Consider the following 27,606-nt stretch of genomic DNA (forward strand, 5'->3'; position numbering starts at 1 on the left):
TCATTTTCGTGTCTGTCAATTGTAAACAAGGGCTTAAAACCTCTTAAGGACCGAACCCTTTTTTTCAATTTTCTACGTGAAATGACATACCCAAATCTAACTGCCTGTAGCTCAGGACCTGAAGCAAGGATATGCATATTCTTGATACCATTTGAAAGGAAACACTGAAGTTTGTGGAAATGTGAAATGAATGTAGGAGGATATAAAACATTAGATCTGGTAAAAGATAATACAAAGAAAAAACATGTTTTTTTGTACCATCATCTTTTAAATGCAAGAGAAAGACCATAATGTATTATTCCAGCCCAGGCGCAGTGTCGTTTTTGGCCACTAGATGGCAGCAGTGTATGTGCAAAGTTTTAGACTGATCCAATGAACTATTCTATTTCTGTTCAAAATGTTATATCAAGACTGCCCAAATGTGCCTAATTGATTTATTAATAACTTTTCAAGTTCATAACTGTGCATCTATCTACAACAGGCAAAACTTTGACGGAAGACGTGCTTCTGCATTGTTAAACATGCTAAATGGAGAAGACCAGGCTCCCTGCACCTGTTTTGGTAAAAAGCTGAGGGACAGGGCTGGAGAAATGTAACCACCCTCAAATTCATAGACGGAGCTATAGATGCAAGGATCCATAGCTGAGAAACATGTTTTGAGGCTATATAGTTTGTTTATATTTACTTTGTTTACAAACATTGAAGTAAAACAAGCATATATTTGGGGTTCTGATAGGGGTACAACACTTGAACTAAACTCATGAGGAATTTATAAATATTCAAGAATCAATAAATATCATTAATTTATTAGTCATAAAATGATTGCCCCTTTAAAGCAGGTAATCAGGTTTGAATGAGTGATGAGGCAGAGAACAGTAAAAGAGGACTTCTGCCGAAAATGTATTTAATCAATACAGACTTATTTGCATAACAGGATTCTCAACAACAACAAAATTTCTTCCACTTTCTTGATTCAGGAGTATCAAACAGTTGATCCAAATTTGTATATCACAGAAAAGTGAATAAGAATGAACCAACTACATTTGTGTCGTAATGTTACCGTATTCAGTATGTAAACTAGTGTTAATTTGTGTAGTTAATGTTCACATATTCAGTATGTAAACTAGTGTTCATTTGTGTAGTTAATGTTCCCGTATTCAGTATGTAAACTAGTGTTCATTTGTGTAGTTAATGTTCCCGTATTCAGTCTCTAAACTAGTGTTCATTTGTGTAGTTAATGTTCCCGTATTCAGTCTCTAAACTAGTGTTCATTTGTGTAGTTAATGTTCCCGTATTCAGTATCTAAACTAGTGTTTATTTGTGTAGTTAATGTTCCCGTATTCAGTATCTAAACTAGTGTTAATTTGTGTAGTAATGTTACCGTATTCAGTATGTAAACTAGTGTTCATTTGTTTAGTTAATGTTCCCGTATTCAGTATGTAAACTAGTGTTCATTTGTTTAGTTAATGTTCCCGTATTCAGTATGTAAACTAGTGTTCATTTGTGTAGTAATGTTCCCGTATTCAGTATGTAAACTAGTGTTAATCTGTGTAGTTAATGTTCCCGTATTCAGTATGTAAACTAGTGTTCATTTGTTGTTTAAAGTAAAACTAAAAGAAAGGTGTACTTTTGGTAAACCAGAAGTGCGTTCAGTCACATGACCCTGGTCAAGCACAAATCCAGTTACATTTCTCTAATCATATGCAATGAGAGCCTTGTGTTCTTCAGCTCTGCTCTTCTTCAAAGAATAGACCACGACCACAGCCAGCAGCATCAAGGTGATGATGAACAGCCCGGCGAAGACTACGGTTCCCATGTCCGATCTGAGAAAATGTGTAGCTTCCACATCTACAACAGGAGCTGCAATCAACAGCAAAAACAACCAAATAATGTCATCAGAGTAACAGGAGTTTATATTTGTTCATTTAGGAAAAAGCAGGCAAGGAAAGGCAGTCATGAAAAAGTATTGGGACACAGTCCATCCAGTCAGCATGTTCAGGGTTCAGGGTTATGTTTTAGGTCTGGTTAACCCTATAAGCTAATCCTAAATGCTTCAACACAATTGTCTGGGACATACTGGTGTTTTTCTGGTCTAATCCTGATCAGAATGAATTCTTTACTAAGAGGGTGAACGTTATTTATAATAACGGTTACATGGAGAAAATCAGACCACTCTGAAATGAAAATGGATGGCCCTCCCTTCAGCAAAAGTATGTGGACACCTGCTCGTCGAACATCTCATTCCAAAATCATGGGCATTAATATGGAGTTGGTCCCCCATTTGCAGCTATAACAGCCTCCACTCTTCTGGGAAGGATTTCCACGAGATGTTGGAACATTGAAAGCAAGTCCCCGCAGCATTCAGCCACAAGAGCATTAGTGAGGTTGGGCCCTGATGTTGGCTATAAGGCCTGTCTCGCAGTCGGCATTCCAATTCATCCCAAAGGTGTTTGATGGGGTTGAGGTCAGGGCTCTGTGCAGGCCAGTCAAGTTTTTTAACACCAATCTCGACAAATAATTTCTGTATGGACCTCACTTTGTGCACGGGGGCATTGTCATGCTGAAACAGGAAAGGGCCTTTCCCAAACTGTTGCCACAAAGTTGGAAGCACAGAATCGTCTAGAATGTCATTTTATGCTGTAGCGATTTCCCTTCACTGGAACTACGGGGCCTAGCCAGAACCATGAAAAACAGCCCCAGACCTTTATTCCTCCCCCACCAAACTTTACAATTGGCACTATGCATTCAGGCAGGTAGCGCTCTTCTGGCATTCGCCAAACTCAGATTCAACCGTCGGACCGCCAGATGGTGAAGCGTGATTCATCACTCCAGAGAACGCATTTCCACTGCTCCAATGGCGGCGAGCTTTACACCACTCCAGCTGACACTTGGTATTGCACATGGTGATCTTAGGCTTGTGTGCGGCTGCTCGGCCATGGAATCCCATTTCATGAAGCTCCCAAAAAACAGTTATTATGCTGACGTTGCTTCCAGAGGCAGTTTGGATCTCGGTTGAGTGTTGCAACTGAGGACAGACGATTTTTACGCGCTTCAGCACTCGCCGTTCCCGTTCTGTGAGCTTGTTTGGCCTACCACTTCCCGGCTGAGCCGTTGTTGCTCCTAGATGTTTCCACTTCACAATAACAGCGCCTATAGTTGACCTTTAGCAGTGCAGAAACTTGATGGACCGACTTATTGGAAAGGTGGCATCCTATGATGGTGCCTCTTCAGTAAGGCCATTCTACTGCTAATGTTTGTCTATGGAGATTGCATGGCTGTGTGCTCAATTTTATACATCTGTCAGTAACGGTGTGGCTGAAATAGCCGAATCCACTCATTTGAAGGGGTGTCCACATACTTTTGTATATATAGTGTATTTTCTACGATTTCAATGTATTTACTGAGTTACAGTAAATCAGTCAATTTAAATAAATTCATTTCCGCCCTAATCTATGGATTTCACGACTGGGCAAGGGCAGATTCTTCGATCTCCTTCTCAAGCTGAACAGGCTATAGTCTAGTCTGACCGCAAGTTGGTGCATTTGTTGGACTAGGCCTAATCAAACAAAACATTTCAGAGAAAGTCTTTGACTCTCTTCCTGAACTGCCACCATAGGCCTACAGAGCACAGCCATTGGTAAGGCAGCACACCATTTTTTTTTGGGGGGGGGGTCAACAAGAACAGAGCAGGCCGGGGCTCAGGGTGGAATATGCATTGTGTAATGCAGCTTAGTTTTATTTACCCGCTCCCATCAGCGATCTGACAAATAGAACTTTGCTCTGTGCTTCTCCCAGCATGCACTTCGTAGCCTATAGGCTATGGATCATTTGATTGAGACCACTCTAAACAGCCTATAGGCTCACTTGATTGTGCGTGTCCAGTAGAGAGTCAGAGATGAGGGGTGGCATCGGGCACACATTGATACATAGCCTAATAAGAAACTCATTCAAAAACACTGAAAAATATTTACATGACCCTCCCTTGGACTAGATGTCAAAAACCTTCCCCTTGACTGAAATTAAAAAAGCATAACCCTCCCCATTTTCCTCCAGGTACCAATTCTGTAAATGTTGATCCATCCCTAAGAGCGGGGTAATTACCTGCACCTGTCTTTTCCTCTGCACCTGTCTTCTGGTCTGCACTGGGCTGGGCCTCTCTGACCACACGGAAAGGACCCTGGGTTATGTAGTGCCTGTCTGTCTCTCCGTTGGGGAGATCTCGTCTGCGCCTCCGCGAGGCTTTGTTCAGGCAGCCCTGGCCACACCTAGAGTTGGGGTTTCCCACCTCACACAGGATGACGGTACAGGTGAGGTACACCTAAAGGAGGGTCATGGGATGGGTAAGGGAGGTGACCATCCAAGAAGATTTTCCTAATACTGAATCAACATATACAATCAACCAGTTGGATTGATATTTGTGAAATAAACATTTAGGTTGAAATCTGTGTCTGAATAAGACCAAACCTGTGCATCTTTATGTCGTCCGGTAAATTTCACATTGATGCAACATGATTATGCTCTAATAAAGTCAGTAAATATAACAAAGAAAGAATGTGAAGACAAGTCATTTTGATGTTAAGTTTTACCTGGTCGTAGCTCCCAGTGAATTTGAAGGCCTGGACCTCAAAGTAGAATTGGGTTAGGTTCCCGGGATAAACCTTGACCGTCTCGTCCTTTAGACACCTCCATTGTAAAAGAAAGAAAGAAAGAAAGTACATTTTACTGAGACCGGATGGAGACAAATGAATTCATGATTATGTTTGTGTAATCTCTCAGTCCCATTTGAAGCTTGTCAATAGCATTATGTGCTGCTCTTAGTCAATAAAGACTGATAGACAAATAGCAACTGTGGAAAACAAAACAAATAATTAGGGAAACAAAACATTGTTTACCATTTTGGAATACAACATTATGTTGACTGCTACCTGTTGTTTACCATTTTGGAATACAACATTATGTTGACTGTTACCTGTTGTTTACCATTTTGGAATACAACATTATGTTGACTGTTACCTGTTGTTTACCATTTTGGAATACAACATTATGTTGACTGTTACCTGTTGTTTACCATTTTGGAATACAACATTATGTTGACTGTTACCTGTGGTTCACACATTCTTTACTCTTGCAGGTGAACAAAATCAGATTTTAATTTGTGTATGTTGTGTAATGTTGTGTATTTCCTATGCTGCCTTGAGTGTGTAATTGTTTGTCATGCAGGGCTCCCTTGTAAAGGAGACTTTGGTCTCACCGGGACTTCACCCTGCCTAAATAAAGGTTCAATATGTAAAAAATACAGAACGACGGCAGATTCCTGCAATTCCACTTTCACAGCTTCAAACCCACAGCCCTTTTGTGGGACCCCTCCTCACCCGTCTTTGATGAGGTCGTAGAAGAGACTGCTGCTGGCGCTGTCATCCGGAGTGGCTTTGCAAGACTCCACCAACAGCTGTACCTTGGGCAGATCGGACTGGGCCTGGATGCCCATGTACACTCTGTCCATTAGCTTCACCTTCACTGGGTAAGCACTGGGATCCACCTTCTGGCTGAACTTACTGTCCTTGAAGACATCAAAGGTGTAGCCGAAGCTACCAAAGTTGGACTCTGTGAACATGTAGTTGGAGCTGTGGATCTGGTAATAGTTGGAAATGCTGACAGTTTTGGGGTACCGGCAGGAGAAGCCGATGTTGATCCGGTTACGTCGTGTGATGGTGGCGTTGGCTGCGTCGAAGGAGTTTATTTCGTTTTTGAACACCATGAAATCACCTGCATCCTGATAGAGGCGGAGAGAGAAATCAGATTTAGGAAGATAAGAAACAAAACACAAGAGAGGAGAAAAGAGATGACACACCTCCAAGTATGTGTGTTCGAATGTTTCTCATACCTCCATCTTTGTGCCACAGGTGTTGAGTGACATGGTACCCATGATGTGTGTTTGGTTGGAGGTTAGGGAGCAGGATGAGTCGGCTAGCCGCAGCCACTTCCTGTCCACCTCAGGCAGATAGGCCTTGCTCACGGCGATGCTGATCCTATTCGCTGTGCACAAAACATTCGCCTCACCTGTACACAGAGGAGATGACGTGTTAGGATTGGATCTTACCTTATAAACATACATGGAAGTCTATCTAGCAACAGTGCAGAGATTGACGGAGGTGAAAATCAACTGACCTGTAAGTGTGAGGGCTTTGACCACCACCACAACCACACATCTCATCTCTGATTGGCTGAAATGAAGAACAAATAAGAAAAACAATGACCACAGAACGACAACAACAACAACTACTGTAAATGTCCCTTCAACGTACCTCACGTTTGTCTCGGCAGTGAAGCAGATGGGAATGTTTTGTTTCAGGTGTCTTTCCTGCGGGATCCAGCCCAGGAAGAGCCTCGTGACACCAAAGCCCTCATCCTGGATCTTCTTGGTCATGTTGGAAGGGCCGCTGACCTGGAAGTCAAATATCCTTCGAGGAAGCAGAAAGACAAAAGTTACAACCCCTGGACAAGCGCGAGAATGCCAAGGAGTATTTTGTTCATATTAAACTCTGTTCATCTCATTCATTTGCGGTTTTCATGTGCTGTTCAAGCTGGTTAAAAAAACGAGCATTGCTAAGTGTTGTGGTCTCTGCAGTCAGTCCAGACGTAAAACAACGGGGGAAGTCAATGGAGTTTCGGACAGTAAAGTGATGTAGGTGAGAGAGGTACTCTTACTTGGCATGGGCTGTTTTTACTCGGGCTTCGAGCTGGTACAGGTGACCCACAGCGGCATGATGGACATCCCCATGTGAAGGTGTCGGAGTCCAGAACTGTGGCCGTATGTAGCCAGGGAGACAGTTGGATAGAGCTGGCTGGACTAAAACCACAGAAAGGACAGGTTTTAGATACAGTACCAGTCAAAAGTTTGGACACACCTACTCATTCTAGGGTTTTTCTTTATTTTTACTATTTTCTACATTTTAGAATAGTAGTGAAGATGTCAAAACTACGACATAACACATATGGAATCATGTAGTAACCAAAAAAGTGTTAAACAAATCACAATATATTTTATATTTGGGATTCTTCAAAGTAGCCACCCTTTGCCTTGATGACAGCTTTGAACACTCTTGACATTCTCTATGTAGCCAGGGAGACAGTTGGGCAGAGTTGGCTGGACTAAAACCACAGAAAGGACAGGTTTTAGACATCTAGTGGGTGTGTTAATAAAGGCTTAGTTCAACTGTCTTAATAAATCACTACCTAAAATACAAGCTTGTTTTATTTAATCTAATGTTTGTATAGCTTCATAACATAGTTAAAGCTATCATTTTGATCTCATGGACAGTCAGTTCTTGTATCCATAGCTATCATTTTGATCTCATGGATAGTCAGTCCTTGTATCCATAGCTATCATTTTGATCTCATGGACAGTCAGTCCTTGTATCCATAGCTATCATTTTGATCTCATGGACAGTCAGTCCTTGTATCCATAGCTCCGTCTATACATTTGAGAGTGGTTGCATTTCTCCAGACCCATCCCTCAGCTGTTTACCCAAAAAAGTGGCACGGTGTCCGCTTTGTTGTTGTTGGAATCCCAGATTGCCCCTTTAGAGGATCCACAACGACATACATGTCTGTAAACAATGATTGACAAAGCTTCGGACTAAATTGTTGTCTGATTATTTTATCAGTGGCAGTAGGGTGTTTGTTTTTAGCTAGATTGATAGCATTTTGTGCTGCTCTCAGTGTCACGATCGTCAACGGGACTGAGAGAGGACCAAGGCGCAGCGCGTGGAAAGTACATCTTCTTTTATTTTAAAGAAGGAAAAAAACAAAACAACCGTGACGCTATACAAACATCAGTGCTGACATAGACACTTCGACATAGACAATTCCCCACAAACAGCTAAAGCCTATGGTTGCCTTAAATATGGCTCCCAATCAGAGACAACAATAACCAGCTGTCTCTAATTGAGACCCAATTCAGGCAACCATAGACTTTCCTAGATACCTACACTCAACCATAGACACAGCTAGACTACTATACTAAACATAAACCCAACTACTCTAATAAACCCCCTAAACCTTACAACCACCCTAGACACTACAAAAACACATACATTCCCCATGTCACACCCTGACCTAACTAAAATAATTAAGAAAACAAAGAATACTAAGGCCAGGGCGTGACACTCAGTAAATAGAGGTACAATGTAATTCGGGAGATTAAAACCATGCAGATTGCCATTTTGGAATGCACCATCATCTTTTCTGTCATTCCACCAGGTGAACAAAACTAAATTTGCATAAACAAACTAAGAGTTCAATTTTGAAACCTATACCACTTTTACCAACATGCAACTCAAATTCTGTTTTATTTTTTGACAAATGACTACACGTCACTGATCTATAAATATTATATGACTAGACAAAACGCTATACAAATCACATTTAATTAAATAGATTGGTTGGTTCACTCTGCCAAAAGGAAGCATTCAACTGTGAGACGTGCTACTTACTCTCCACGGCAAACTGCAAGGGCACACGGCTGAACGGGGTCGGAGTCGGGTTATTAACATAGGACTCGTTCAGGGCCTTTCTGGTATAATTAGATTTATATCCCGTCATGTTGACGTCTACAGTGGGGTGGTCCTGCAGCAGCATCTCAAATACATGCAACCCTACAGCCAACAGGCCCGTGGCATGCAGAGTGCACTGGACCTGGAGGAACGAGAAGATAGTGAATAAACTGCTGATCTAGGAACAGTTTCTCCCTGTCCACGTAATCCTATTCATTATGATCTGAAAAGGAAAAGCTGATCCCAGATCAGTGCACCTACGTCATGTTGGATGTTAATTGTGCTGAATTGGATTGAATGTTTATAATAAATAATAATAAACAAGGGTCTTTCACACTAGACCAGGGGCCTGTTGCACAAAAGTAGAATTAAGACATCCGGGATAAATGACTCAGCTGAGCTCAATGAAGCCAAAACATGTGCGTCCAGGCTTAATTGGTTGCACAAAGACCAAGCCAGGATGAGCAGACACGGATTCATTAAGCCAGGTGAAACCAATCCTGGATAGGTGCGCGCTCACGGCTCACTCAAATAGACCCCGCCACAGATTAACTGATTTACCATGGCAACTAGAGCCGCGTACTTTTCCCCGTCGGAAGCACAAATCCTCATGGAGGCATACGAGGAGGTAAAAGATATAATTAAGAAGAAAGGCAACACCGCCACAGTGATAAAGCAAAGAGAAAAAGCGTGGCAAAGTATTGCAGACCGCCTGAATGCGTAAGTAGTGCACAATTACACAGTCACCGCTCCGCTGAAACATCACAATTACAATTCAAATATTTAATTCACATCTCCAAAAATGCAGTTGTACTGTAATTATGAAACGGTTAAATTTTTAATTGAAATGCGCTGCAGATATGAGTGAAATTGTGTAAAGTAACTCCATCACACTGTATAAAGCTATGATCAATTTTTTGATATTTTTACTGAAAACAAGACAAAAATACCAAGTAATTTTTTGCAGTGTGACTCCATTAAATGTGTGTGTGTAGATTAAACATGAACGGGCCAAAACGGACATGGCAGCAGGTCAAAATCAAATACAAGAACATTCTGCAGAATGGTATGGTCCCTGACTAATATTTAACAAAGCACAAGCATATATTGTACCCAGAAGGTGCCTGCTCACACATTGTCTGTACTGTTTTAGCAGTGAAAAAGAATACCCACAGACAAGGCACGGGTGGTGGGTCACCAAAGGCTGACCTTACCCCAGCAGAGGACATGGCCTTGGAGCTAAATAAAGGCAGGCCCGTCTTAGAGGGGATCCCTGGGGGGAAAGAGACGAGCATAGGTTCCTCCCAAGATGCCACCCGCTTCATTCAAGGTATGTCCTTCCATCTCTACATGGGATACAACCACATTCATATTGAATCAATTTGGACTGTCTGACTTTGGTTTACCTATTGCCTTGCAGTGTCTGGCAGCACTGTGTTCCTGTTAGAGCCACCAGCACAAGCACCAGACGATGCTGATCCAGTGAGTACTCCATCAAAGGCATACTGTAGGCCTGGCATGTCTTGTCTACTAGCTTCAATATGAATCCGATTAAATGTGATAGGGTGAAGGCCCCAGTGCAGCAGCAACAGCACATGATGGAGACGATGATGAGGAGGAGACCATCTCTCTGGATTCCAGAAGGCATGAGGTATCATGTTAAGACTGTGAAAGTACTATTTACTCTACAATGGTGAGGAGTCCTCATCAAAATCAAAAAATCTAATTTCTTTTACAGGACCCAGATGCTATACAGTGGGAAAACCAGCCTGGCAACATAGTGCGTATTAATAAAAGGACACCACATCCTGCCAAATTCCAGCTGCGCTAATTGTATTGTGTTCACAGAGCTCACAAGCTATCAGAAAGTTGTATGGCAACCACCTCCGGCGCCAAATAGAACTGGCAGACATAGACATTCAGTACAAGAAGAAAAAGATGGAAAATCTTGCACTGGTGTCCGAAATAAAAAAGAGGACAATTAGGAAACTGGACCTTGAAATAAAAAAACTTGAGAGGGAGGTGAGATATGCCTTCAATGTACACTGTATGCTAACTGTAACACAAATGTATTAATCATTATTTTTCTTTCCTCCCCCAGCTCCAAGAAGATGACACAGCTCAAAATAAAAATTAGGTATATTCTCGTAAAGTCAAGTGAGCCATGGCAAATGAGCTCTTATTGTGAGCACACAGGACGGTGGCATCTTTCTAAGGTTTTTTTTATTTTCCCAGCAATCAGTACAACCAAGTCATCGTTATAAGGCATCGCCCTCTTTTGCCCACCCCCCCAGCACCAGGTGTGGCCACTAGCCTATATGAAGGCCCAAAATTGTGTGTTCCTTTCTGCTCTGACAATGGCATGCCCATTCGTGCGAGATGTGGTGGATGAAGAAGCACTTGTGCTGAGGAGAGCCTTCAGGCGAGAAAGGGTCTTCAGGGACCGGTTGGACCCACTGGCCTTCCCTGATGACCATCTATATGAAAGATACAGGTTTTCTGCAGATGGCATCAGGTATCTATGCAGACTACTGGGTCCCAGGATTAAGCACCGCACTGCACGGAGCCATGCACTGAGTGTGGAGCAAATGGTTTGTGTGGCCTTGCGCTTTTTTGCTAGTGGAGCCTTCCTGTACTCAGTGGGGGATGCAGAACAGCTGAACAAGGCCACAATTTGCCGCACAATAAGGAGTGTGTGTCTGGCTATCAAAGCATTAGCAGATGTCTTCATCTCCTTCCCTGGCCACAGAAGACTCTGTGACATCAAAGAGGAGTTCTATAGGATTGCAGGTAAGAGGATCTACAAATTACAGGACAACTGTTAACACATAGTAGGATACTCATTACTTTGTGTGACAGGTTTCCCCAATGTCATTGGTGCAGTGGACTGCACACACATAAGGATAAAAGCCCCCTCAGGTGCCCATGAGGCTGATTTTTTTTGTGAATAGGAAATCCTTTCACAGCATTAATGTTCAGGTGAACATAACTTTTTGATATTGTCCATTGACGAACACTCTGCATTGCCAGTGATGTGCATTGATTGGTGTAATATTCCTCATCTTATGATTTCAGATGGTCTGCAATGCTGACTGTGTGATCAGCAATGTTGTGGCAAAATGGCCTGGCTCAGTCCATGACTCCAGAATCTTTCGGGCCTCTGAAATCTATCAGTGCCTATCACAAGGTAAGCCACACAACCCCTATTTATAACCATCATGGCTGTGTCAAGAATATCACTGTGTTTGAGGTAGTAATGATGAGATTTTGTGTTGACAGGTGAATTCTCTGGTGTGTTGCTGGGAGACAGGGGGTATGGCTGCCAGCCTTTTCTCCTGACACCTTTCACAGACCCCCAGGAAGCACAGCAGGCCTACAACCATGCCCATGCCAGGGCCAGAGTTGAAATGACCTTTGGCCTCCTGAAGGCACGCTTTCACTGCCTTCACAAATTAAGGGTCAGCCCTGTTAGGGCATGTGATATTACTGTGGCTTGTGCTGTCCTCCACAATGTGGCCTGCCTGAGGAAGGAGAGGGCCCCCAGAGTGCCACCAGCCATGGACTGGGACAATCCGGCAATCTTCCCTGATGACGACAGTGGTCGGCTGCTGAGGAACCAATATGTGTTGAATTATTTTAGTTAGTATGTGTGCTTTCAATTTTGGTTAAATATGTCCTGCGGTGGCAGAGGAATTTGGGTTTTTTTGGGTTCGTTTTTTTACGAATTTGGCCTCTTATGATGTTTGTGCGGTATACTGTGTGTAATACAAGGCTGCAGGGAGGCTACTGCATCCATTTGTCTGTTCAGTTGATGTGTATGGATTTGTCCTGCATTTATTTTAGTGTGCAGACATGCAGGGTGTGTTATATACAGACCTTTGAATGTGTATGTATCATTTTGTATAATATGCTTGGATTCTGTGCTTTCCATCTTGTAGAGTCACTGTGACTTCAGTTTCGAAAGGAGCTGATGGTTTACCTGCTTTGTTTTGTCCTTATTCAATAAAGGAACATAATGTTACACAATGTGTTTTTATATTCATATGGAATGTGTATTTGTTTACATGACAGAGTACTAGGTACTAGAAAAGCTACATATTGTTTTTACAGTTTTGATACTTATGACAATGTGATACTTAATATTCTGGCACATCAGCATGTCTTTGTTTATGAAACCATTAACCAAGTATCAAAACAATATGTAGCTTTTCTGCAGAGAGAACCAGCCTCATAAATTTATGACTTTATCCTTTTTCTTCAGTGTGGCCCTAGTACTCTGTCATATAAACAAATACACAATGTGTAACATTATGTTCCTTTATTGAATAAGGACAAAACAAAGCAGGTAAACCATCAGCTCCTTTCGAAACTGAAGTCACAGTGACTCTACAAGATGGAAAGCACAGAATCCAAGCATATTATACAAAATGATACATACACATTCAAAGGTCTGTATATAACACACCCTGCATGTCTGCACACTAAAATAAATGCAGGACAAATCCATACACATCAACTGAACAGACGAATGGATGCAGTAGCCTCCCTGCAGCCTTGTATTACACACAGTATACCGCACAAACATCATAAGAGGCCAAATTCGTAAAAAAACGAACCCAAAAAAACCCAAATTCCTCTGCCACCGCAGGACATATTTAACCAAAATTGAAAGCACACATACTAACTAAAATAATTCAACACATATTGGTTCCTCAGCAGCCGACCACTGTCGTCATCAGGGAAGATTGCCGGATTGTCCCAGTCCATGGCTGGTGGCACTCTGGGGGCCCTCTCCTTCCTCAGGCAGGCCACATTGTGGAGGACAGCACAAGCCACAGTAATATCACATGCCCTAACAGGGCTGACCCTTAATTTGTGAAGGCAGTGAAAGCGTGCCTTCAGGAGGCCAAAGGTCATTTCAACTCTGGCCCTGGCATGGGCATGGTTGTAGGCCTGCTGTGCTTCCTGGGGGTCTGTGAAAGGTGTCAGGAGAAAAGGCTGGCAGCCATACCCCCTGTCTCCCAGCAACACACCAGAGAATTCACCTGTCAACACAAAATCTCATCATTACTACCTCAAACACAGTGATATTCTTGACACAGCCATGATGGTTATAAATAGGGGTTGTGTGGCTTACCTTGTGATAGGCACTGATAGATTTCAGAGGCCCGAAAGATTCTGGAGTCATGGACTGAGCCAGGCCATTTTGCCACAACATTGCTGATCACACAGTCAGCATTGCAGACCATCTGAAATCATAAGATGAGGAATATTACACCAATCAATGCACATCACTGGCAATGCAGAGTGTTCGTCAATGGACAATATCAAAAAGTTATGTTCACCTGAACATTAATGCTGTGAAAGGATTTCCTATTCACAAAAAAAATCAGCCTCATGGGCACCTGAGGGGGCTTTTATCCTTATGTGTGTGCAGTCCACTGCACCAATGACATTGGGGAAACCTGTCACACAAAGTAATGAGTATCCTACTATGTGTTAACAGTTGTCCTGTAATTTGTAGATCCTCTTACCTGCAATCCTATAGAACTCCTCTTTGATGTCACAGAGTCTTCTGTGGCCAGGGAAGGAGATGAAGACATCTGCTAATGCTTTGATAGCCAGACACACACTCCTTATTGTGCGGCAAATTGTGGCCTTGTTCAGCTGTTCTGCATCCCCCACTGAGTACAGGAAGGCTCCACTAGCAAAAAAGCGCAAGGCCACACAAACCATTTGCTCCACACTCAGTGCATGGCTCCGTGCAGTGCGGTGCTTAATCCTGGGACCCAGTAGTCTGCATAGATACCTGATGCCATCTGCAGAAAACCTGTATCTTTCATATAGATGGTCATCAGGGAAGGCCAGTGGGTCCAACCGGTCCCTGAAGACCCTTTCTCGCCTGAAGGCTCTCCTCAGCACAAGTGCTTCTTCATCCACCACATCTCGCACGAATGGGCATGCCATTGTCAGAGCAGAAAGGAACACACAATTTTGGGCCTTCATATAGGCTAGTGGCCACACCTGGTGCTGGGGGGGGTGGGCAAAAGAGGGCGATGCCTTATAACGATGACTTGGTTGTACTGATTGCTGGGAAAATAAAAAAAAACTTAGAAAGATGCCACCGTCCTGTGTGCTCACAATAAGAGCTCATATGTCATGGCTCACTTGACTTTACGAGAATATACCTAATTTTTATTTTGAGCTGTGTCATCTTCTTGGAGCTGGGGGAGGAAAGAAAAATAATGATTAATACATTTGTGTTACAGTTAGCATACAGTGTACATTGAAGGCATATCTCACCTCCCTCTCAAGTTTTTTTATTTCAAGGTCCAGTTTCCTAATTGTCCTCTTTTTTATTTCGGACTCCAGTGCAAGATTTTCCATCTTTTTCTTCTTGTACTGAATGTCTATGTCTGCCAGTTCTATTTGGCGCCGGAGGTGGTTGCCATACAACTTTCTGATAGCTTGTGAGCTCTGTGAACACAATACAATTAGCGCAGCTGGAATTTGGCAGGATGTGGTGTCCTTTTATTAATACGCACTATGTTGCCAGGCTGGTTTTCCCACTGTATAGCATCTGGGTCCTGTAAAAGAAATTAGATTTTTTGATTTTGATGAGGACTCCTCACCATTGTAGAGTAAATAGTACTTTCACAGTCTTAACATGATACCTCATGCCTTCTGGAATCCAGAGAGATGGTCTCCTCCTCATCATCGTCTCCATCATGTGCTGTTGCTGCTGCACTGGGGCCTTCACCCTATCACATTTAATCGGATTCATATTGAAGCTAGTAGACAAGACATGCCAGGCCTACAGTATGCCTTTGATGGAGTACTCACTGGATCAGCATCGTCTGGTGCTTGTGCTGGTGGCTCTAACAGGAACACAGTGCTGCCAGACACTGCAAGGCAATAGGTAAACCAAAGTCAGACAGTCCAAATTGATTCAATATGAATGTGGTTGTATCCCATGTAGAGATGGAAGGACATACCTTGAATGAAGCGGGTGGCATCTTGGGAGGAACCTATGCTCGTCTCTTTCCCCCCAGGGATCCCCTCTAAGACGGGCCTGCCTTTATTTAGCTCCAAGGCCATGTCCTCTGCTGGGGTAAGGTCAGCCTTTGGTGACCCACCACCCGTGCCTTGTCTGTGGGTATTCTTTTTCACTGCTAAAACAGTACAGACAATGTGTGAGCAGGCACCTTCTGGGTACAATATATGCTTGTGCTTTGTTAAATATTAGTCAGGGACCATACCATTCTGCAGAATGTTCTTGTATTTGATTTTGACCTGCTGCCATGTCCGTTTTGGCCCGTTCATGTTTAATCTACACACACACACACACACACACATTTAATGGAGTCACACTGCAAAAAATTACTTGGTATTTTTGTCTTGTTTTCAGTAAAAATATCAAAAAATTGATCATAGCTTTATACAGTGTGATGGAGTTACTTTACACAATTTCACTCATATCTGCAGCGCATTTCAATTAAAAATTTAACCGTTTCATAATTACAGTACAACTGCATTTTTGGAGATGTGAATTAAATATTTGAATTGTAATTGTGATGTTTCAGCGGAGCGGTGACTGTAATTGTGCACTACTTACGCATTCAGGCGGTCTGCAATACTTTACCACGCTTTTTCTCTTTGCTTTATCACTGTGGCGGTGTTGCCTTTCTTCTTAATTATATCTTTTACCTCCTCGTATGCCTCCATGAGGATTTGTGCTTCCGACGGGGAAAAGTACGCGGCTCTAGTTGCCATGGTAAATCAGTTAATCTGTGATCTGTGGCGGGGTCTATTTGAGTGAGCCGTGAGCGCGCACCTATCCAGGATTGGTTTCACCTGGCTTAATGAATCCGTGTCTGCTCATCCTGGCTTGGTCTTTGTGCACCCAATTAAGCCTGGACGCACATGTTTTGGCTTCATTGAGCTCAGCTGAGTCATTTATCCCGGATGTCTTAATTCTACTTTTGTGCAACAGGCCCCAGGGCTCTTCAACATTATCTAACCCAGGGACCCCATCCCAGGCAAACCGGCGACCCAGGGACCAACATCATATAGTTACAAAAACTTTTTTTCCCCTTCACATCAGGTAAATGATAATGGAAAGGAGAAGGAATCAACATTTTAAAATGAAAATATTTCCTAGATCGTTTTCATTATTTTGATCTGCCCACATTATAATTGGAAGAGGAAGTGTAAACCTAAACATAGCCTATTAGCTAGAACGGTGACTCCAAACACATTTTCACTAAGAACAACTGTTTATCTCATTAAACAAAGGTTAGCCATGTGTTGGAAAAACATTATGTCCCATTCAAGAAACCATACCAGCAGCACTTGCCTCACTGGTAGCCTATGCCGCATTCACATGCAATCAGAGTTATCGGAAGTGGGAATGACCTTCCTAGTCGGAGTTACAAGTGGGAAACTTGTTGTTACCCGAATTGCCATATAGCGACGTTTCACCAATGACATTTCACCTTTTCAACCAAAAGATGACAACAAATCCCTTTTTTGACATTTACAACATTATCAATGAGGATAATGTAGCTAGTTTGACCATATTGTCAATGTTAAGCAAGCTAACTTTATAATTAGCAACGTTAGCTAGCTTATCAAGCTTATCAAGGTAGCTAAAATCGTATTTGTTAAAGAATTGTTCTAACTGTGAACATGTGAACACATTCATGTCGGACTTACGACTTCCCACTTCCCAGTTTCCCAGTTTCCCATGAGCACATGAAGCCACCCCTATTCGCATGTGCCTTTTAAAATCCTAAATCAGATACTCCAGTGAGTGTAATTGGATACCATGAGTGTAATTTGCTCAATATTCGGAGTTGAGTAATAAAGTTGACATCATTAGAAATAAGATATTCTCCTCTTTTCTACTGTGGGTATGTAATAAGAAAATGTGTTTATTCTGTTGTTCCTAGCGATATTCATAAAAAACATTGAGAGTGGGAACCCCCTGCAGTACCTTCGCAGGGATTGTTCACGTGCCTTTGAAGTCGGAAACAATTCTTCAACCAATCTGATTTTAGCTAACTTAATAATACCCCATGCACTAAACCGTTAATGAACGGGCTCGATTGCATCTACATCAATCTGCAGGGAGGGACATTGTTTATTTTATTACCCTGTCAAGTGTAATGTTGGGGTGTGTGACGTTCACAGGGAAGTGGCACCTCACGTCATCTCCATCCGGGTCATAGGTCAAGAGAGGAAGAGTGGAGAAGCAGTTCTGAGGAACTCTACTCATGACATCACAGAGAGAAACAAAAACCCCTTTCATCAGTAGATAATAATCCCAGATAACAGTGACATGACTGTAGTGGTATCTAGATGTAGAATAAAACAGAATGTATTGTTTAAAACCCTTTAGACCACAATAGAATTCTAGAATGCTGCTGTAGATGACTGAGACGGCCGCTATGAGTTCTAAAGGGCTCAGGTTGAAATATGCCACTAAGTTTAGTATGCGGTTGTTTGGCAGAAGCTCTTTTTTGATACATTCCGTTTGCTTTCCTCATGGTCGTACCGCAGGGTTGGGACAGTTGCCGTGACAGGAGGTGTGTTTTGGGTTGGAGGCCCCGGGCTGACCCGTAACCCCAAATCCACCTCGGTGTGTATTGTCCAGTTGGTCTTTCCATTGACATTGGAGCCCCAACAGCAACCGGAGTCACTACAATGAGAGGTTGAATCACTGCATTGAAGTGTTAGATCAGCATGACATCATTCTGACAGATACCAGTATTTTCTAGTGATTCCATCCACATCATCAATATAACTGTTATTTTCACAGTGCTCAGATTGCAATGTGATGTCTTTCCAACATTAAAATCCAGCAAAATGTTGTTTGATGGGATCGGAGCACAACAGACAATGCAACAGTAACTATACAGGGTTTGTGTGTGTCGAGGGGGGGGGGGGGGGGTCAAGATGCCTGGATGATGTGCTTATTACTCTTCAAAACAGCATTCAACAGATGACTTCCTGTCGCTAACACCCATCGGCTGATGTCAACCCTCACCCCCCCTCCTCCACCACACCCAGAAAATCCAAGTTTACCTCAGGGTGTAGGATTGGCTTTTCTGGTCCCTAGTGAAGTTTCTAGTGAAGTGTCCCTCTGACTGGCACCAGAGGTTTTGGCCGGACTGGTCCTTGTCGGTGGTTTGCATGACAGGTCCTTGTCGGTTGGCACTGCCATTACAGTAGCCGCTGGTGCACTCCCAGGATAACTGCTGTTCACACCTGTCCCGGCCATTCTCACGATAGTGAAATTGTACCTGCCAGCACACAGGTTAGGACCCATACTCACAGACAGCCTCAGAGTAGGAGTGCTGATACAGGATCAGTTTTGCCTTTTAGATCATATTGAATAAGAGTATACGGACAGGGGGGACCCTGATCCTAGATCAGCACTACTACTCTGAGAAGCTTTTTGATTATAGGGCCCTGATAGGGGAGAGAGGTCAGGTTGCATTAACAATGTTTAGAAATGGTTGCATCAAGACAGAATGAATAATGGTTGCATCAAGACAGAATGAATAATGGTTGCATCAAGACAGAATGAATAATGGTTGCATCAAGACAGAATGAATAATGGTTGCATCAAGACAGAATGAATAATGGTTGCATCAAGACAGAATGAATAATGGTTGCATCAAGACAGAATGAATAATGGTTGCATCAAGACAGAATGAATAATGGTTGCATCAAGACAGAATGAATAATGGTTGCATCAAGACAGAATGAATAATGGTTGCATCAAGACAGAATGAATAATGGTTGCATCAAGACAGAATGAATAATGGTTGCATCAAGACAGAATGAATAATGGTTGCATCAAGACAGAATGAATAATGGTTGCATCAAGACAGAATGAATAATGGTTGCATCAAGACAGAATGAATAATGGTTGCATCAAGACAGAATGAATAATGGTTGCATCAAGACAGAATGAATAATGGTTGCATCAAGACAGAATGAATAATGGTTGCATCAAGACAGAATGAATAATGGTTGCATCAAGACAGAATGAATAATGGTTGCATCAAGACAGAATGAATAATGGTTGCATCAAGACAGAATGAATAATGGTTGCATCAAGACAGAATGAATAATGGTTGCATCAAGACAGAATGAATAATGGTTGCATCAAGACAGAATGAATAATGGTTGCATCAAGACAGAATGAATAATGGTTGCATCAAGACAGAATGAATAATGGTTGCATCAAGACAGAATGAATAATGGTTGCATCAAGACAGAATGAATAATGGTTGCATCAAGACAGAATGAATAATGGTTGCATCAAGACAGAATGAATAATGGTTGCATCAAGACAGAATGAATAATGGTTGCATCAAGACAGAATGAATAATGGTTGCATCAAGACAGAATGAATAATGGTTGCATCAAGACAGAATGAATAATGGTTGCATCAAGACAGAATGAATAATGGTTGCATCAAGACAGAATGAATAATGGTTGCATCAAGACAGAATGAATAATGGTTGCATCAAGACAGAATGAATAATGGTTGCATCAAGACAGAATGAATAATGGTTGCATCAAGACAGAATGAATAATGGTTGCATCAAGACAGAATTAATAATGGTTGCATCAAGACAGAATTAATAATGGTTGCATCAAGACAGAATTAATAATGGTTGCATCAAGACAGAATTAATAATGGTTGCATCAAGACAGAATGAATAATGGTTGCATCAAGACAGAATGAATAATGGTTGCATCAAGATAGAAAGAAGGGTTGCACCAAGACAGAACAAATAAGTAAAACATGTTTGATAAAATATATTAGTTAATATTGTTGAATGATTCTCAAGAGTGCATTAGATGGTAAATGTACTGTAATATTGTCCCATGACTCAAGCTATTTCTCAACTTGAAGATCTTTCCCCCAATTTCTTCCACAGAGTTTACGTAAAGAAACTGCTAAATCAATTTCATAAACTTCATAAACTAAACTACAATTTCATAAACTAAACTACAATTTCATAAACTTCATAAACTAAACTACAATTTCATAAACTAATTTATGTAGAAAAGCTGATAAATCAATTTCTTACTTTCATTGGATGTGGAATTGATTCGGAGTGTTGTTTTCATTTTTTATAAATCGCATTTGAGATTTTCCATTTGCAAATCTACTAACAGGAAATTACTTGGAATTGACCACAAACTACACTGTAAACCCCAAGGCATTTTTTAAACTCAAATACTACTAGTAAGTTGAACTCAATGAAAAGTCATTAGTACTTTAAATGTTTATGAAGTACTAACTCAAAACTAACTGATAAGTCACATCAACTCCATTTAAAAAAATAATAAATCTGGGAATTTGGGGAAAGTTACCAGATTTTTGCAAACCTACTTGCAGGCCTTATGTGGCCTGTAAACCATGAGTTTCAGGCCAATGTATTAAAGTAAAGCTAGGATTCATAATAAGGCCTTATGAGGTATGTAATGTATTATCATAATGAGTTTTATTATAATGATAACATTCGCCTAGGAACTCACTTGGTGAAGGCCACAGGACTGAAAAAGAACGAATTCAACAACCATGTCTCTGTTACTAACAAATACAATCATGGGTGGTAACTCTACACTTCACTCTGAAAGGCAAGGCACGCTGGTAAATTATATTGGAGGCGTGGCTTAGTGGGGGCATTTCTCTAAATGTTCAAGTTGATACAACTCAAATCTGGACTCCTACACGGTCACAGTGACAATATCACTTTAAGTAACTATACTGAGATACAGTGGTGGAAAAAGTACTAAATTGTCATACTTGAGTAAAAGTAAAGATACCTTAATAGGAAGTTACTCAAGTAAAAGTCACCCAGTAAAATAATACTTGAGTAAAAGTCTACAAGTATTTGGTTTTAAATATACTTAAGTAACTGGAATTGCTAAAATGTACTTAAGTATCAGAAGTAAAAGTATAAATCATTTCAAATTCCTTATATTAATCAAACCAGACGACACAATTCTCTTTTTGTTTTTATGTATGTATGTATGTATGTATGTATGTATGTATGTATGTATGTATGTATGTATAGCCAGGGGCACACTACAACACTCAGACATCATTAACAAATGAAGCATTAGTGTTTAGTGAGTCCGCCAGATAAGAGGGAAAAGGGAAGACCAGGGATGTTCTTTTGACAAGTGTGTGAATTGGACAATTCTCCTGTCAACATTTTATTTCGGAATGTAGTGAAGTAACAGTAAAAGTTGCCAAAAATATAAATAGTAAAGTAAAGTACAGATGCCCCCAAAAATACTTAAGTAGTCCTTTAAAGTATTTTTACTTAAGTACTTTACACCACTGCTCAGATATATTAAGTGCAATGAGTTTCCTCACAAGTTTTGAGTAATGACAGCACATCTGGGTTTACAGTGTACTGTTACCAACCCTAGCTTTATCTCCTTTCTCTCTTCCTCCCCCTCTATCCTCCTTTTTCTCATCCCCTCCTATCTTCCTTTCTCTCTTCCTCCCCCTCCCCTATCTTCCATTCTCTCTTCCTCCCCCTCCTCTATCTTCCATTCTCTCTTCCTCCCCCTCCTCTATCTTCCATTCTCTCTTCCTCCCCCTCCTCTATCTTCCATTCTCTCTTCCTCCCCCTCCTCTATCTTCCATTCTCTCTTCCTCCCCCTCCTCTATCTTCCATTCTCTCTTCCTCCCCCTCCTCTATCTTCCATTCTCTCTTCCTCCCCCTCCTCTATCTTCCATTCTCTCTTCCTCCCCCTCCTCTATCTTTCTTCCTTTATTCTTTTACCTGATACTCCATCAATCAATAAAGATTGGTCAGACATCTGTTTTACATGTCTGAACAGTTTCCTTTAACAGGTGATAAAGAAAAGGCATGGATGAACACCTTCTGTGGCTTTCAGAATCAGAGCTGGTTTATAGATCATTGTATTTCTTGGAGGTGCATGTCAAACCTGTATGATCACATCTTCTACTGACATTCATTTTCATTTCCATATAAAAAAAAATATTTAAAAAATCTTTCCCAAAAGTGATAAATTAGGCTACATCATTTCAACTGTTTTATTCCCAAACATAGAAGCAAGACAGAAATTGTGTGTTTCTTTCACTGCCAGAAATGGTAAATGTACCTTGTGAAATTGGTTATGAGCAGTGGTGTAAAGTAACTAAGCAAAAACAATGTTTTGGTTAAAGTGCAGACAGTCAGCTTGAGTGACAAAGATGCACAAATATCATGATTCATTCAGGATTATCCGTAATCATAGTAGCATCCACAATAATGTGGAACAAGCGGTCATCACTACTGCCTCTGATCAGGCGGACTCCCCAGACGCAAATGCTCCGTTTGTAAATTATGTCTGACTGTTGGAGTGTGCCTCTGGCTATTCATAAGTTAAAAAAAAGTATAATTGTGCTGTCTGGTTTAAAAAGGAATTTGAAATGATACATAGCATTTACTTGTACTTTTGATACTTCAGTATTTTTAAAACCAAATACTTTTATGACTTTTACTCAAGTAGTATTTTACAAGATTACTTCATTTGAGTCGTTTTTTATGTTTACTTTGACTTAAGTACGACAATTGGGTACTTTTTCCACCACTGGTTATGAGTGTTATAGTATTAAAGGCACTGGCAGGTTGGCATGCACTTTGTAGACTACTTATTGACTATTTATTGCAAATCAAGTTATGCACTCATTGGAACCTACCTCCCCTGTCCATTTCGAGTCTGGGGGCATGTATCCCGGTACTGTACAGCGCATAGTCCCACCATAATACCTCGAATCAGCGATGTGGCAGACGGCACTGCTGAGTACCAGCAAGAGCAGCATACCAAGGTCCATGATGTCTTTCTCTTAGCCTATCTGTCTGTCTGTCTGTCTATTAACCTCCTTCAAGTTCCTCGTTCCTATTCATTTATATGGTGGAGGCGTGGAGTAATTCAATGACTGGAATAACCTGGTATGTGATGCACTTCAAAGAATTTGAAAAACAAAATCGCATTGTTTGAACCTGTGTTGCCTCACTTCATAATTAGATTGCAATATTCATTATGTATATGTTTTCTTTTGCAATGAAAGGATGCCAATGAGACTGTAATCTTATTGGTGATGTTGTTGTTGCAGTGACCTATGAGTTTCACTTGTTTAGACCATACCTACACATTTGAAAAGTATTACCATGCATGTTTTTTAAAAGCTAAAGACTTGTTTTTATTTTATTTGAATTATGATGAATAATGGCTATGGATATATAATTCGGCTATTGGTATATAGCCTGTACATATGCCTATTCTTGTGACAATTATTATTTCGGCTTGTACATTTATTTGATATGAAGAATTTTAAATAAGGTCCAATTCTTCCAAAAAAAACGTACTGCACAAACGCACTCTCTCACCCCAGCCGTTTTCAAAACGAATGCAATCAAGTTTCACCCAGACTAAACTCCTCTCACAGGGTGAACCGGGCGAGCTAAATTGCAACTTCCTCTGAGTTGGCTCGTCTTTTAATAAGGCGCTGTTGCTCGGTGTCGTGATTGGGCCATCTGTCGCATTTAAGTGCCAGTCGGAACTAGGAAACTCGGAACTTTCCGATTTGCTAACTGGTTGTAGTTATACACTTGCCGCGATCAACCAGTTAACAAGTCCGGCATTTCCGGGTTACCCAGCATGTGAAAGCGGCTTTAAATCCAAGAGAGGAGTACTCAGTGTTTTCACATGCACGTGTTTGCTCTTCATAAAAACTTATATAGGCCTATCCCAAGGAAAACTACTTTGAAAATTGTAAAATTGTATAGAAAATACATGTGTTATGTTTCTGAATGATTTATCATGCTATTTTGTTGACATTATGGCCCGGTGATAATCGATTTGAGCTGGGCTTACCTTCCTCACCGCTTTTACCCTGGTTCAGTCTAATCGAAATCCCTACACGTTTTACAACATTGAAAATGAGGTTGGACTAAACGCACTACCTTGCGAGCAAAATGCCGCGTTCAACTACCAATCGGAGCAAGAAACATTTCCTACTTGCTAACTGGTTGTAGTTATACACGTGCCTCGTTCAACTAATCAGCAACTTTGACATTTTCGAGTTTCCTAGTTTCCGACTAGCATGTGAACAAGGCAAAAGGTTTCAGAAAGTTGAACAATTGACAGAATGCAACCTGACCTAATGGCCCTTCTAAGCCTACCAAGATATTTCAATTTTTAGTCTATAATGTTTCAGTTGTTGCCTTCCTACTGAAAACATGAAAAAATTAGGGGTTCAACAAGGGCTCTTCTAAGATCCTCAAAGTTCTTTGGAGAACCTTAGGGTTCTTGGCACTGAAAATGGCCCCCAAAAGGTTCTTCCAAGAACCCCATAGGAGGTGGGGTTCATCGAGGAACCTCCTTAGTTGGTGGGGGTTCTTGCAGGAACCTAACTGCCCAACTGAAACATTTGGATTTGAAAGGGCAGGAGGTGCAGGTAAAGATCTCCTCAGTTTAGGGCAAAATGCTTGACCCTTAGATGATCTAAATTCATATTGTTTTTTGATGATACCATCTACCTTTTCATATTTGTGCAATTCTTTCTAAAACAGAAAATGGACACAATTCAATGGATATCAATAAACAAGGAGGTAAGAATATGTAGGCTATAAGAGTATGTTGAAGGCTAGCTGTATTGTGTGCAGATGACTGGATTGCTCACTTTTGTGTCTGTATGTATACAGACGAAGAGACATACAAAGGTAATGAATATTCCATAGGCCTCTACATTATGGACAAGGTATGTCAATAGGCCTCTACATTATGGACAAGCTTTGTGTATGAAAACCGTTATTATTATGCGGCAAGTGGTTAGAGCTTCGGGCCAGTAACCGAAAAGTAGCTGGATCAAATCCCCAAGCTGACAAGTTAAAAAAATCTGTTGTTCTGCCCCTGAACAAAGCAGTCAAAGATCCTTTTGGGGTTCATTTTTTTAACTACACCCCATTTCAATAATAAAATGCATAACAATAACAATAACATTTTAGTTGTCAGTGTTTATTATGATTTTAGAGGCAAAGCAGAATAAAATATAACATAGGAATTTGTTCTTAAATGACTTGCCTAGTTAAATAAAAATAAATATTCACCACAAAAATCAAGGTATGAATAGTGTCGTGTGGATGTTTTTTTTTTAATCATCTGTATAATTACTCTTTTTGGGATATAACAGGAAACCTGTTCAATCACCATGTACTGCAAAATCATTCTGGCTATGGATACGGAGAACATCAACACGTGAACATCAACACGCCATTGGACTTGGCTCTGCTGGGAGTTTACCTCATATTTAGATTTTTTTAATTTATTCTGCTTTGCCACTAAAATCATAATAAACACTGACAACTAAAATATTGTTATTGTTGTTATGCATTTTATTATTAATAATAACAGGGGGGGGGGGGGGGGTGTAGTTAATAATTAACCCCAAAAGGTTTTTTGAGGGGCTCCCGAGGGGCACAGCGGTCTAAGGCACTGCATCTAAGGCACTGTTCAATTCCAGGCTGTTTCACAACTGGCCATGATTTGGAGTCCCATAGGGCGGCGCACAATTGGCCCAGCGGCGTCTGGGTTAGGGTTTGGATTGGGTAGGCCGTCATTGTAAATATTGTTCTTAACTGACTTGCCTAATTATATAAAAACGTATATTTTTTAAATCCATTAAAGGGGTTCTTCAAATAACTTAAAGGGATTCCCCTACAGTTTTTCCCAGGAACCTTTTCTTTTTAGAGTACACCAAACTGGCCAAAATGCGTCGCCAGTGTGTAGAACTGCTGCCAGACAAATAGGCATACAAAAAAGTTTCAACAATCAAAGCTCTTACAAAACTGTTTGTTTCCGACTTTACGAGGGGCACATGAATGCAGCATCACCTCTGATCGAACTTCGCGAACAACCCAGCATTTTTTATCCCCACTGGCACCCGTACCTCTAGAAAGGTAGCAAGATGGCTGCGGAGCCGAACAAGACAGAAATTCTGACCATTTTTAAAAGACTACGGTCTATTCCAACTAACAAGGTAACACGAATAAGTGCTTACTGTCTATTCACGCATTTATTGATCCGTTATTAGAGGTGGAACGTAGACCAAAAAAATGATGACGTCCATCCGTCTACGGTAGCAAGCTGGTCTCTGCCTGGGCCTTACGACGGCCAGCAAGAAGCTGACGTTAGCTCACTAGGCTAGCAGAGCGGCTAACTTTGCTTATCTAAACCGGCCACGTATACTATGCTATGTATCGTTAACGCGCCCTGCTTTTCTAACCTAGTTAACCAGTCTGGTGACTTGTTTATTTGAGCCAGAACGAGTAGGGCCGGGGCCAATGTCTGAAAGATTGTCTAACGTTAGCACCAAAGCCGACGTAATTGGACTCCTAGCAAACGTTAGCTAGCTAGCCATTAGGTTATTTTGCTTTCATACCAGATGTCCAGCTAATTGGCTATTACCAAAATGCAAAGTTGCCTAGCTTAACGTGCCAATCTAAATTCCCGGGGTCGACTAACGTTGCCTCATCCATAGCCGAGAACGACCTTTTGCGACTGATGTTGTCTTCTTCCCAGTGGAACTTTAAGAGCCCGGACGCTCTGTATGAACTTGAACACGCATCACTTGCGCTACGGTTTTGGAAATAAGGAACCTATCTTTCATATCAGCGAGAAATATTTTCAAAAAGGTAAAGTACTACACACCTTTTATATTCGTCTCCCCACACGGCCATATCTCCATGTTACTTCGCGTGTTGACGGAAGACTGAGGCGACCACCTGTGCTATTTAGCAATCTAACACAATTAGTGTGTAATGGAAGAATGCCGCCAGAAACGTGTTGTAGCCGAAAAATACTCTCGGCAGCAACTGTGAAGCCGGTTAAAACGGTGTATGTGCATTATGTTCCTAGAACCGTATCGCAATTGAGAATCAATTCCCGTTTAGATGGAGTATTTTGCTGTTCTGACTGCCAAAGCCGGTTTACCTCTGAAATT

The 27,606-nt window shown here is 41.3% G+C and overlaps 1 protein-coding gene and 2 pseudogenes across 2 annotated transcripts; 1 reads left to right on the top strand and 2 right to left on the bottom strand.

The window, feature by feature from the left end:
• Positions 1 to 887: 887 nt before the first annotated feature.
• LOC129848672 (ZP domain-containing protein-like) lies at positions 888 to 27,606 on the bottom strand. 2 transcript variants are annotated; one of them, XM_055915765.1, is made up of 13 exons: positions 27,315 to 27,606; positions 18,642 to 18,859; positions 18,112 to 18,255; positions 17,710 to 17,824; positions 8,496 to 8,697; positions 6,709 to 6,850; positions 6,306 to 6,461; positions 6,169 to 6,224; positions 5,885 to 6,060; positions 5,373 to 5,773; positions 4,587 to 4,683; positions 4,102 to 4,318; positions 888 to 1,860 (listed from the first exon to the last, which is right to left on the bottom strand). In XM_055915765.1, exons 2-13 carry the CDS (start codon positions 18,749 to 18,751, stop codon positions 1,694 to 1,696), a joined length of 1,983 nt encoding a protein of 660 aa, XP_055771740.1. In that variant the 5' UTR covers positions 18,752 to 18,859; positions 27,315 to 27,606; the 3' UTR covers positions 888 to 1,693. The 2 variants fall into 2 exon arrangements, with proteins under 2 accessions (XP_055771740.1, XP_055771741.1); XM_055915766.1 differs by lacking the exons at positions 17,710 to 17,824; positions 18,112 to 18,255; positions 18,642 to 18,859; positions 27,315 to 27,606 and adding an exon at positions 8,817 to 9,075.
• LOC129848675 (putative nuclease HARBI1) lies at positions 10,913 to 12,558 on the top strand (annotated as a pseudogene).
• Positions 12,797 to 15,101, bottom strand: LOC129848674 (putative nuclease HARBI1; annotated as a pseudogene).

The sequence above is a fragment of the Salvelinus fontinalis genome, unplaced genomic scaffold, assembly GCF_029448725.1.
Source record: "Salvelinus fontinalis isolate EN_2023a unplaced genomic scaffold, ASM2944872v1 scaffold_1096, whole genome shotgun sequence".
In the NCBI taxonomy this organism is placed as follows: Eukaryota; Metazoa; Chordata; class Actinopteri; order Salmoniformes; family Salmonidae; genus Salvelinus; species Salvelinus fontinalis.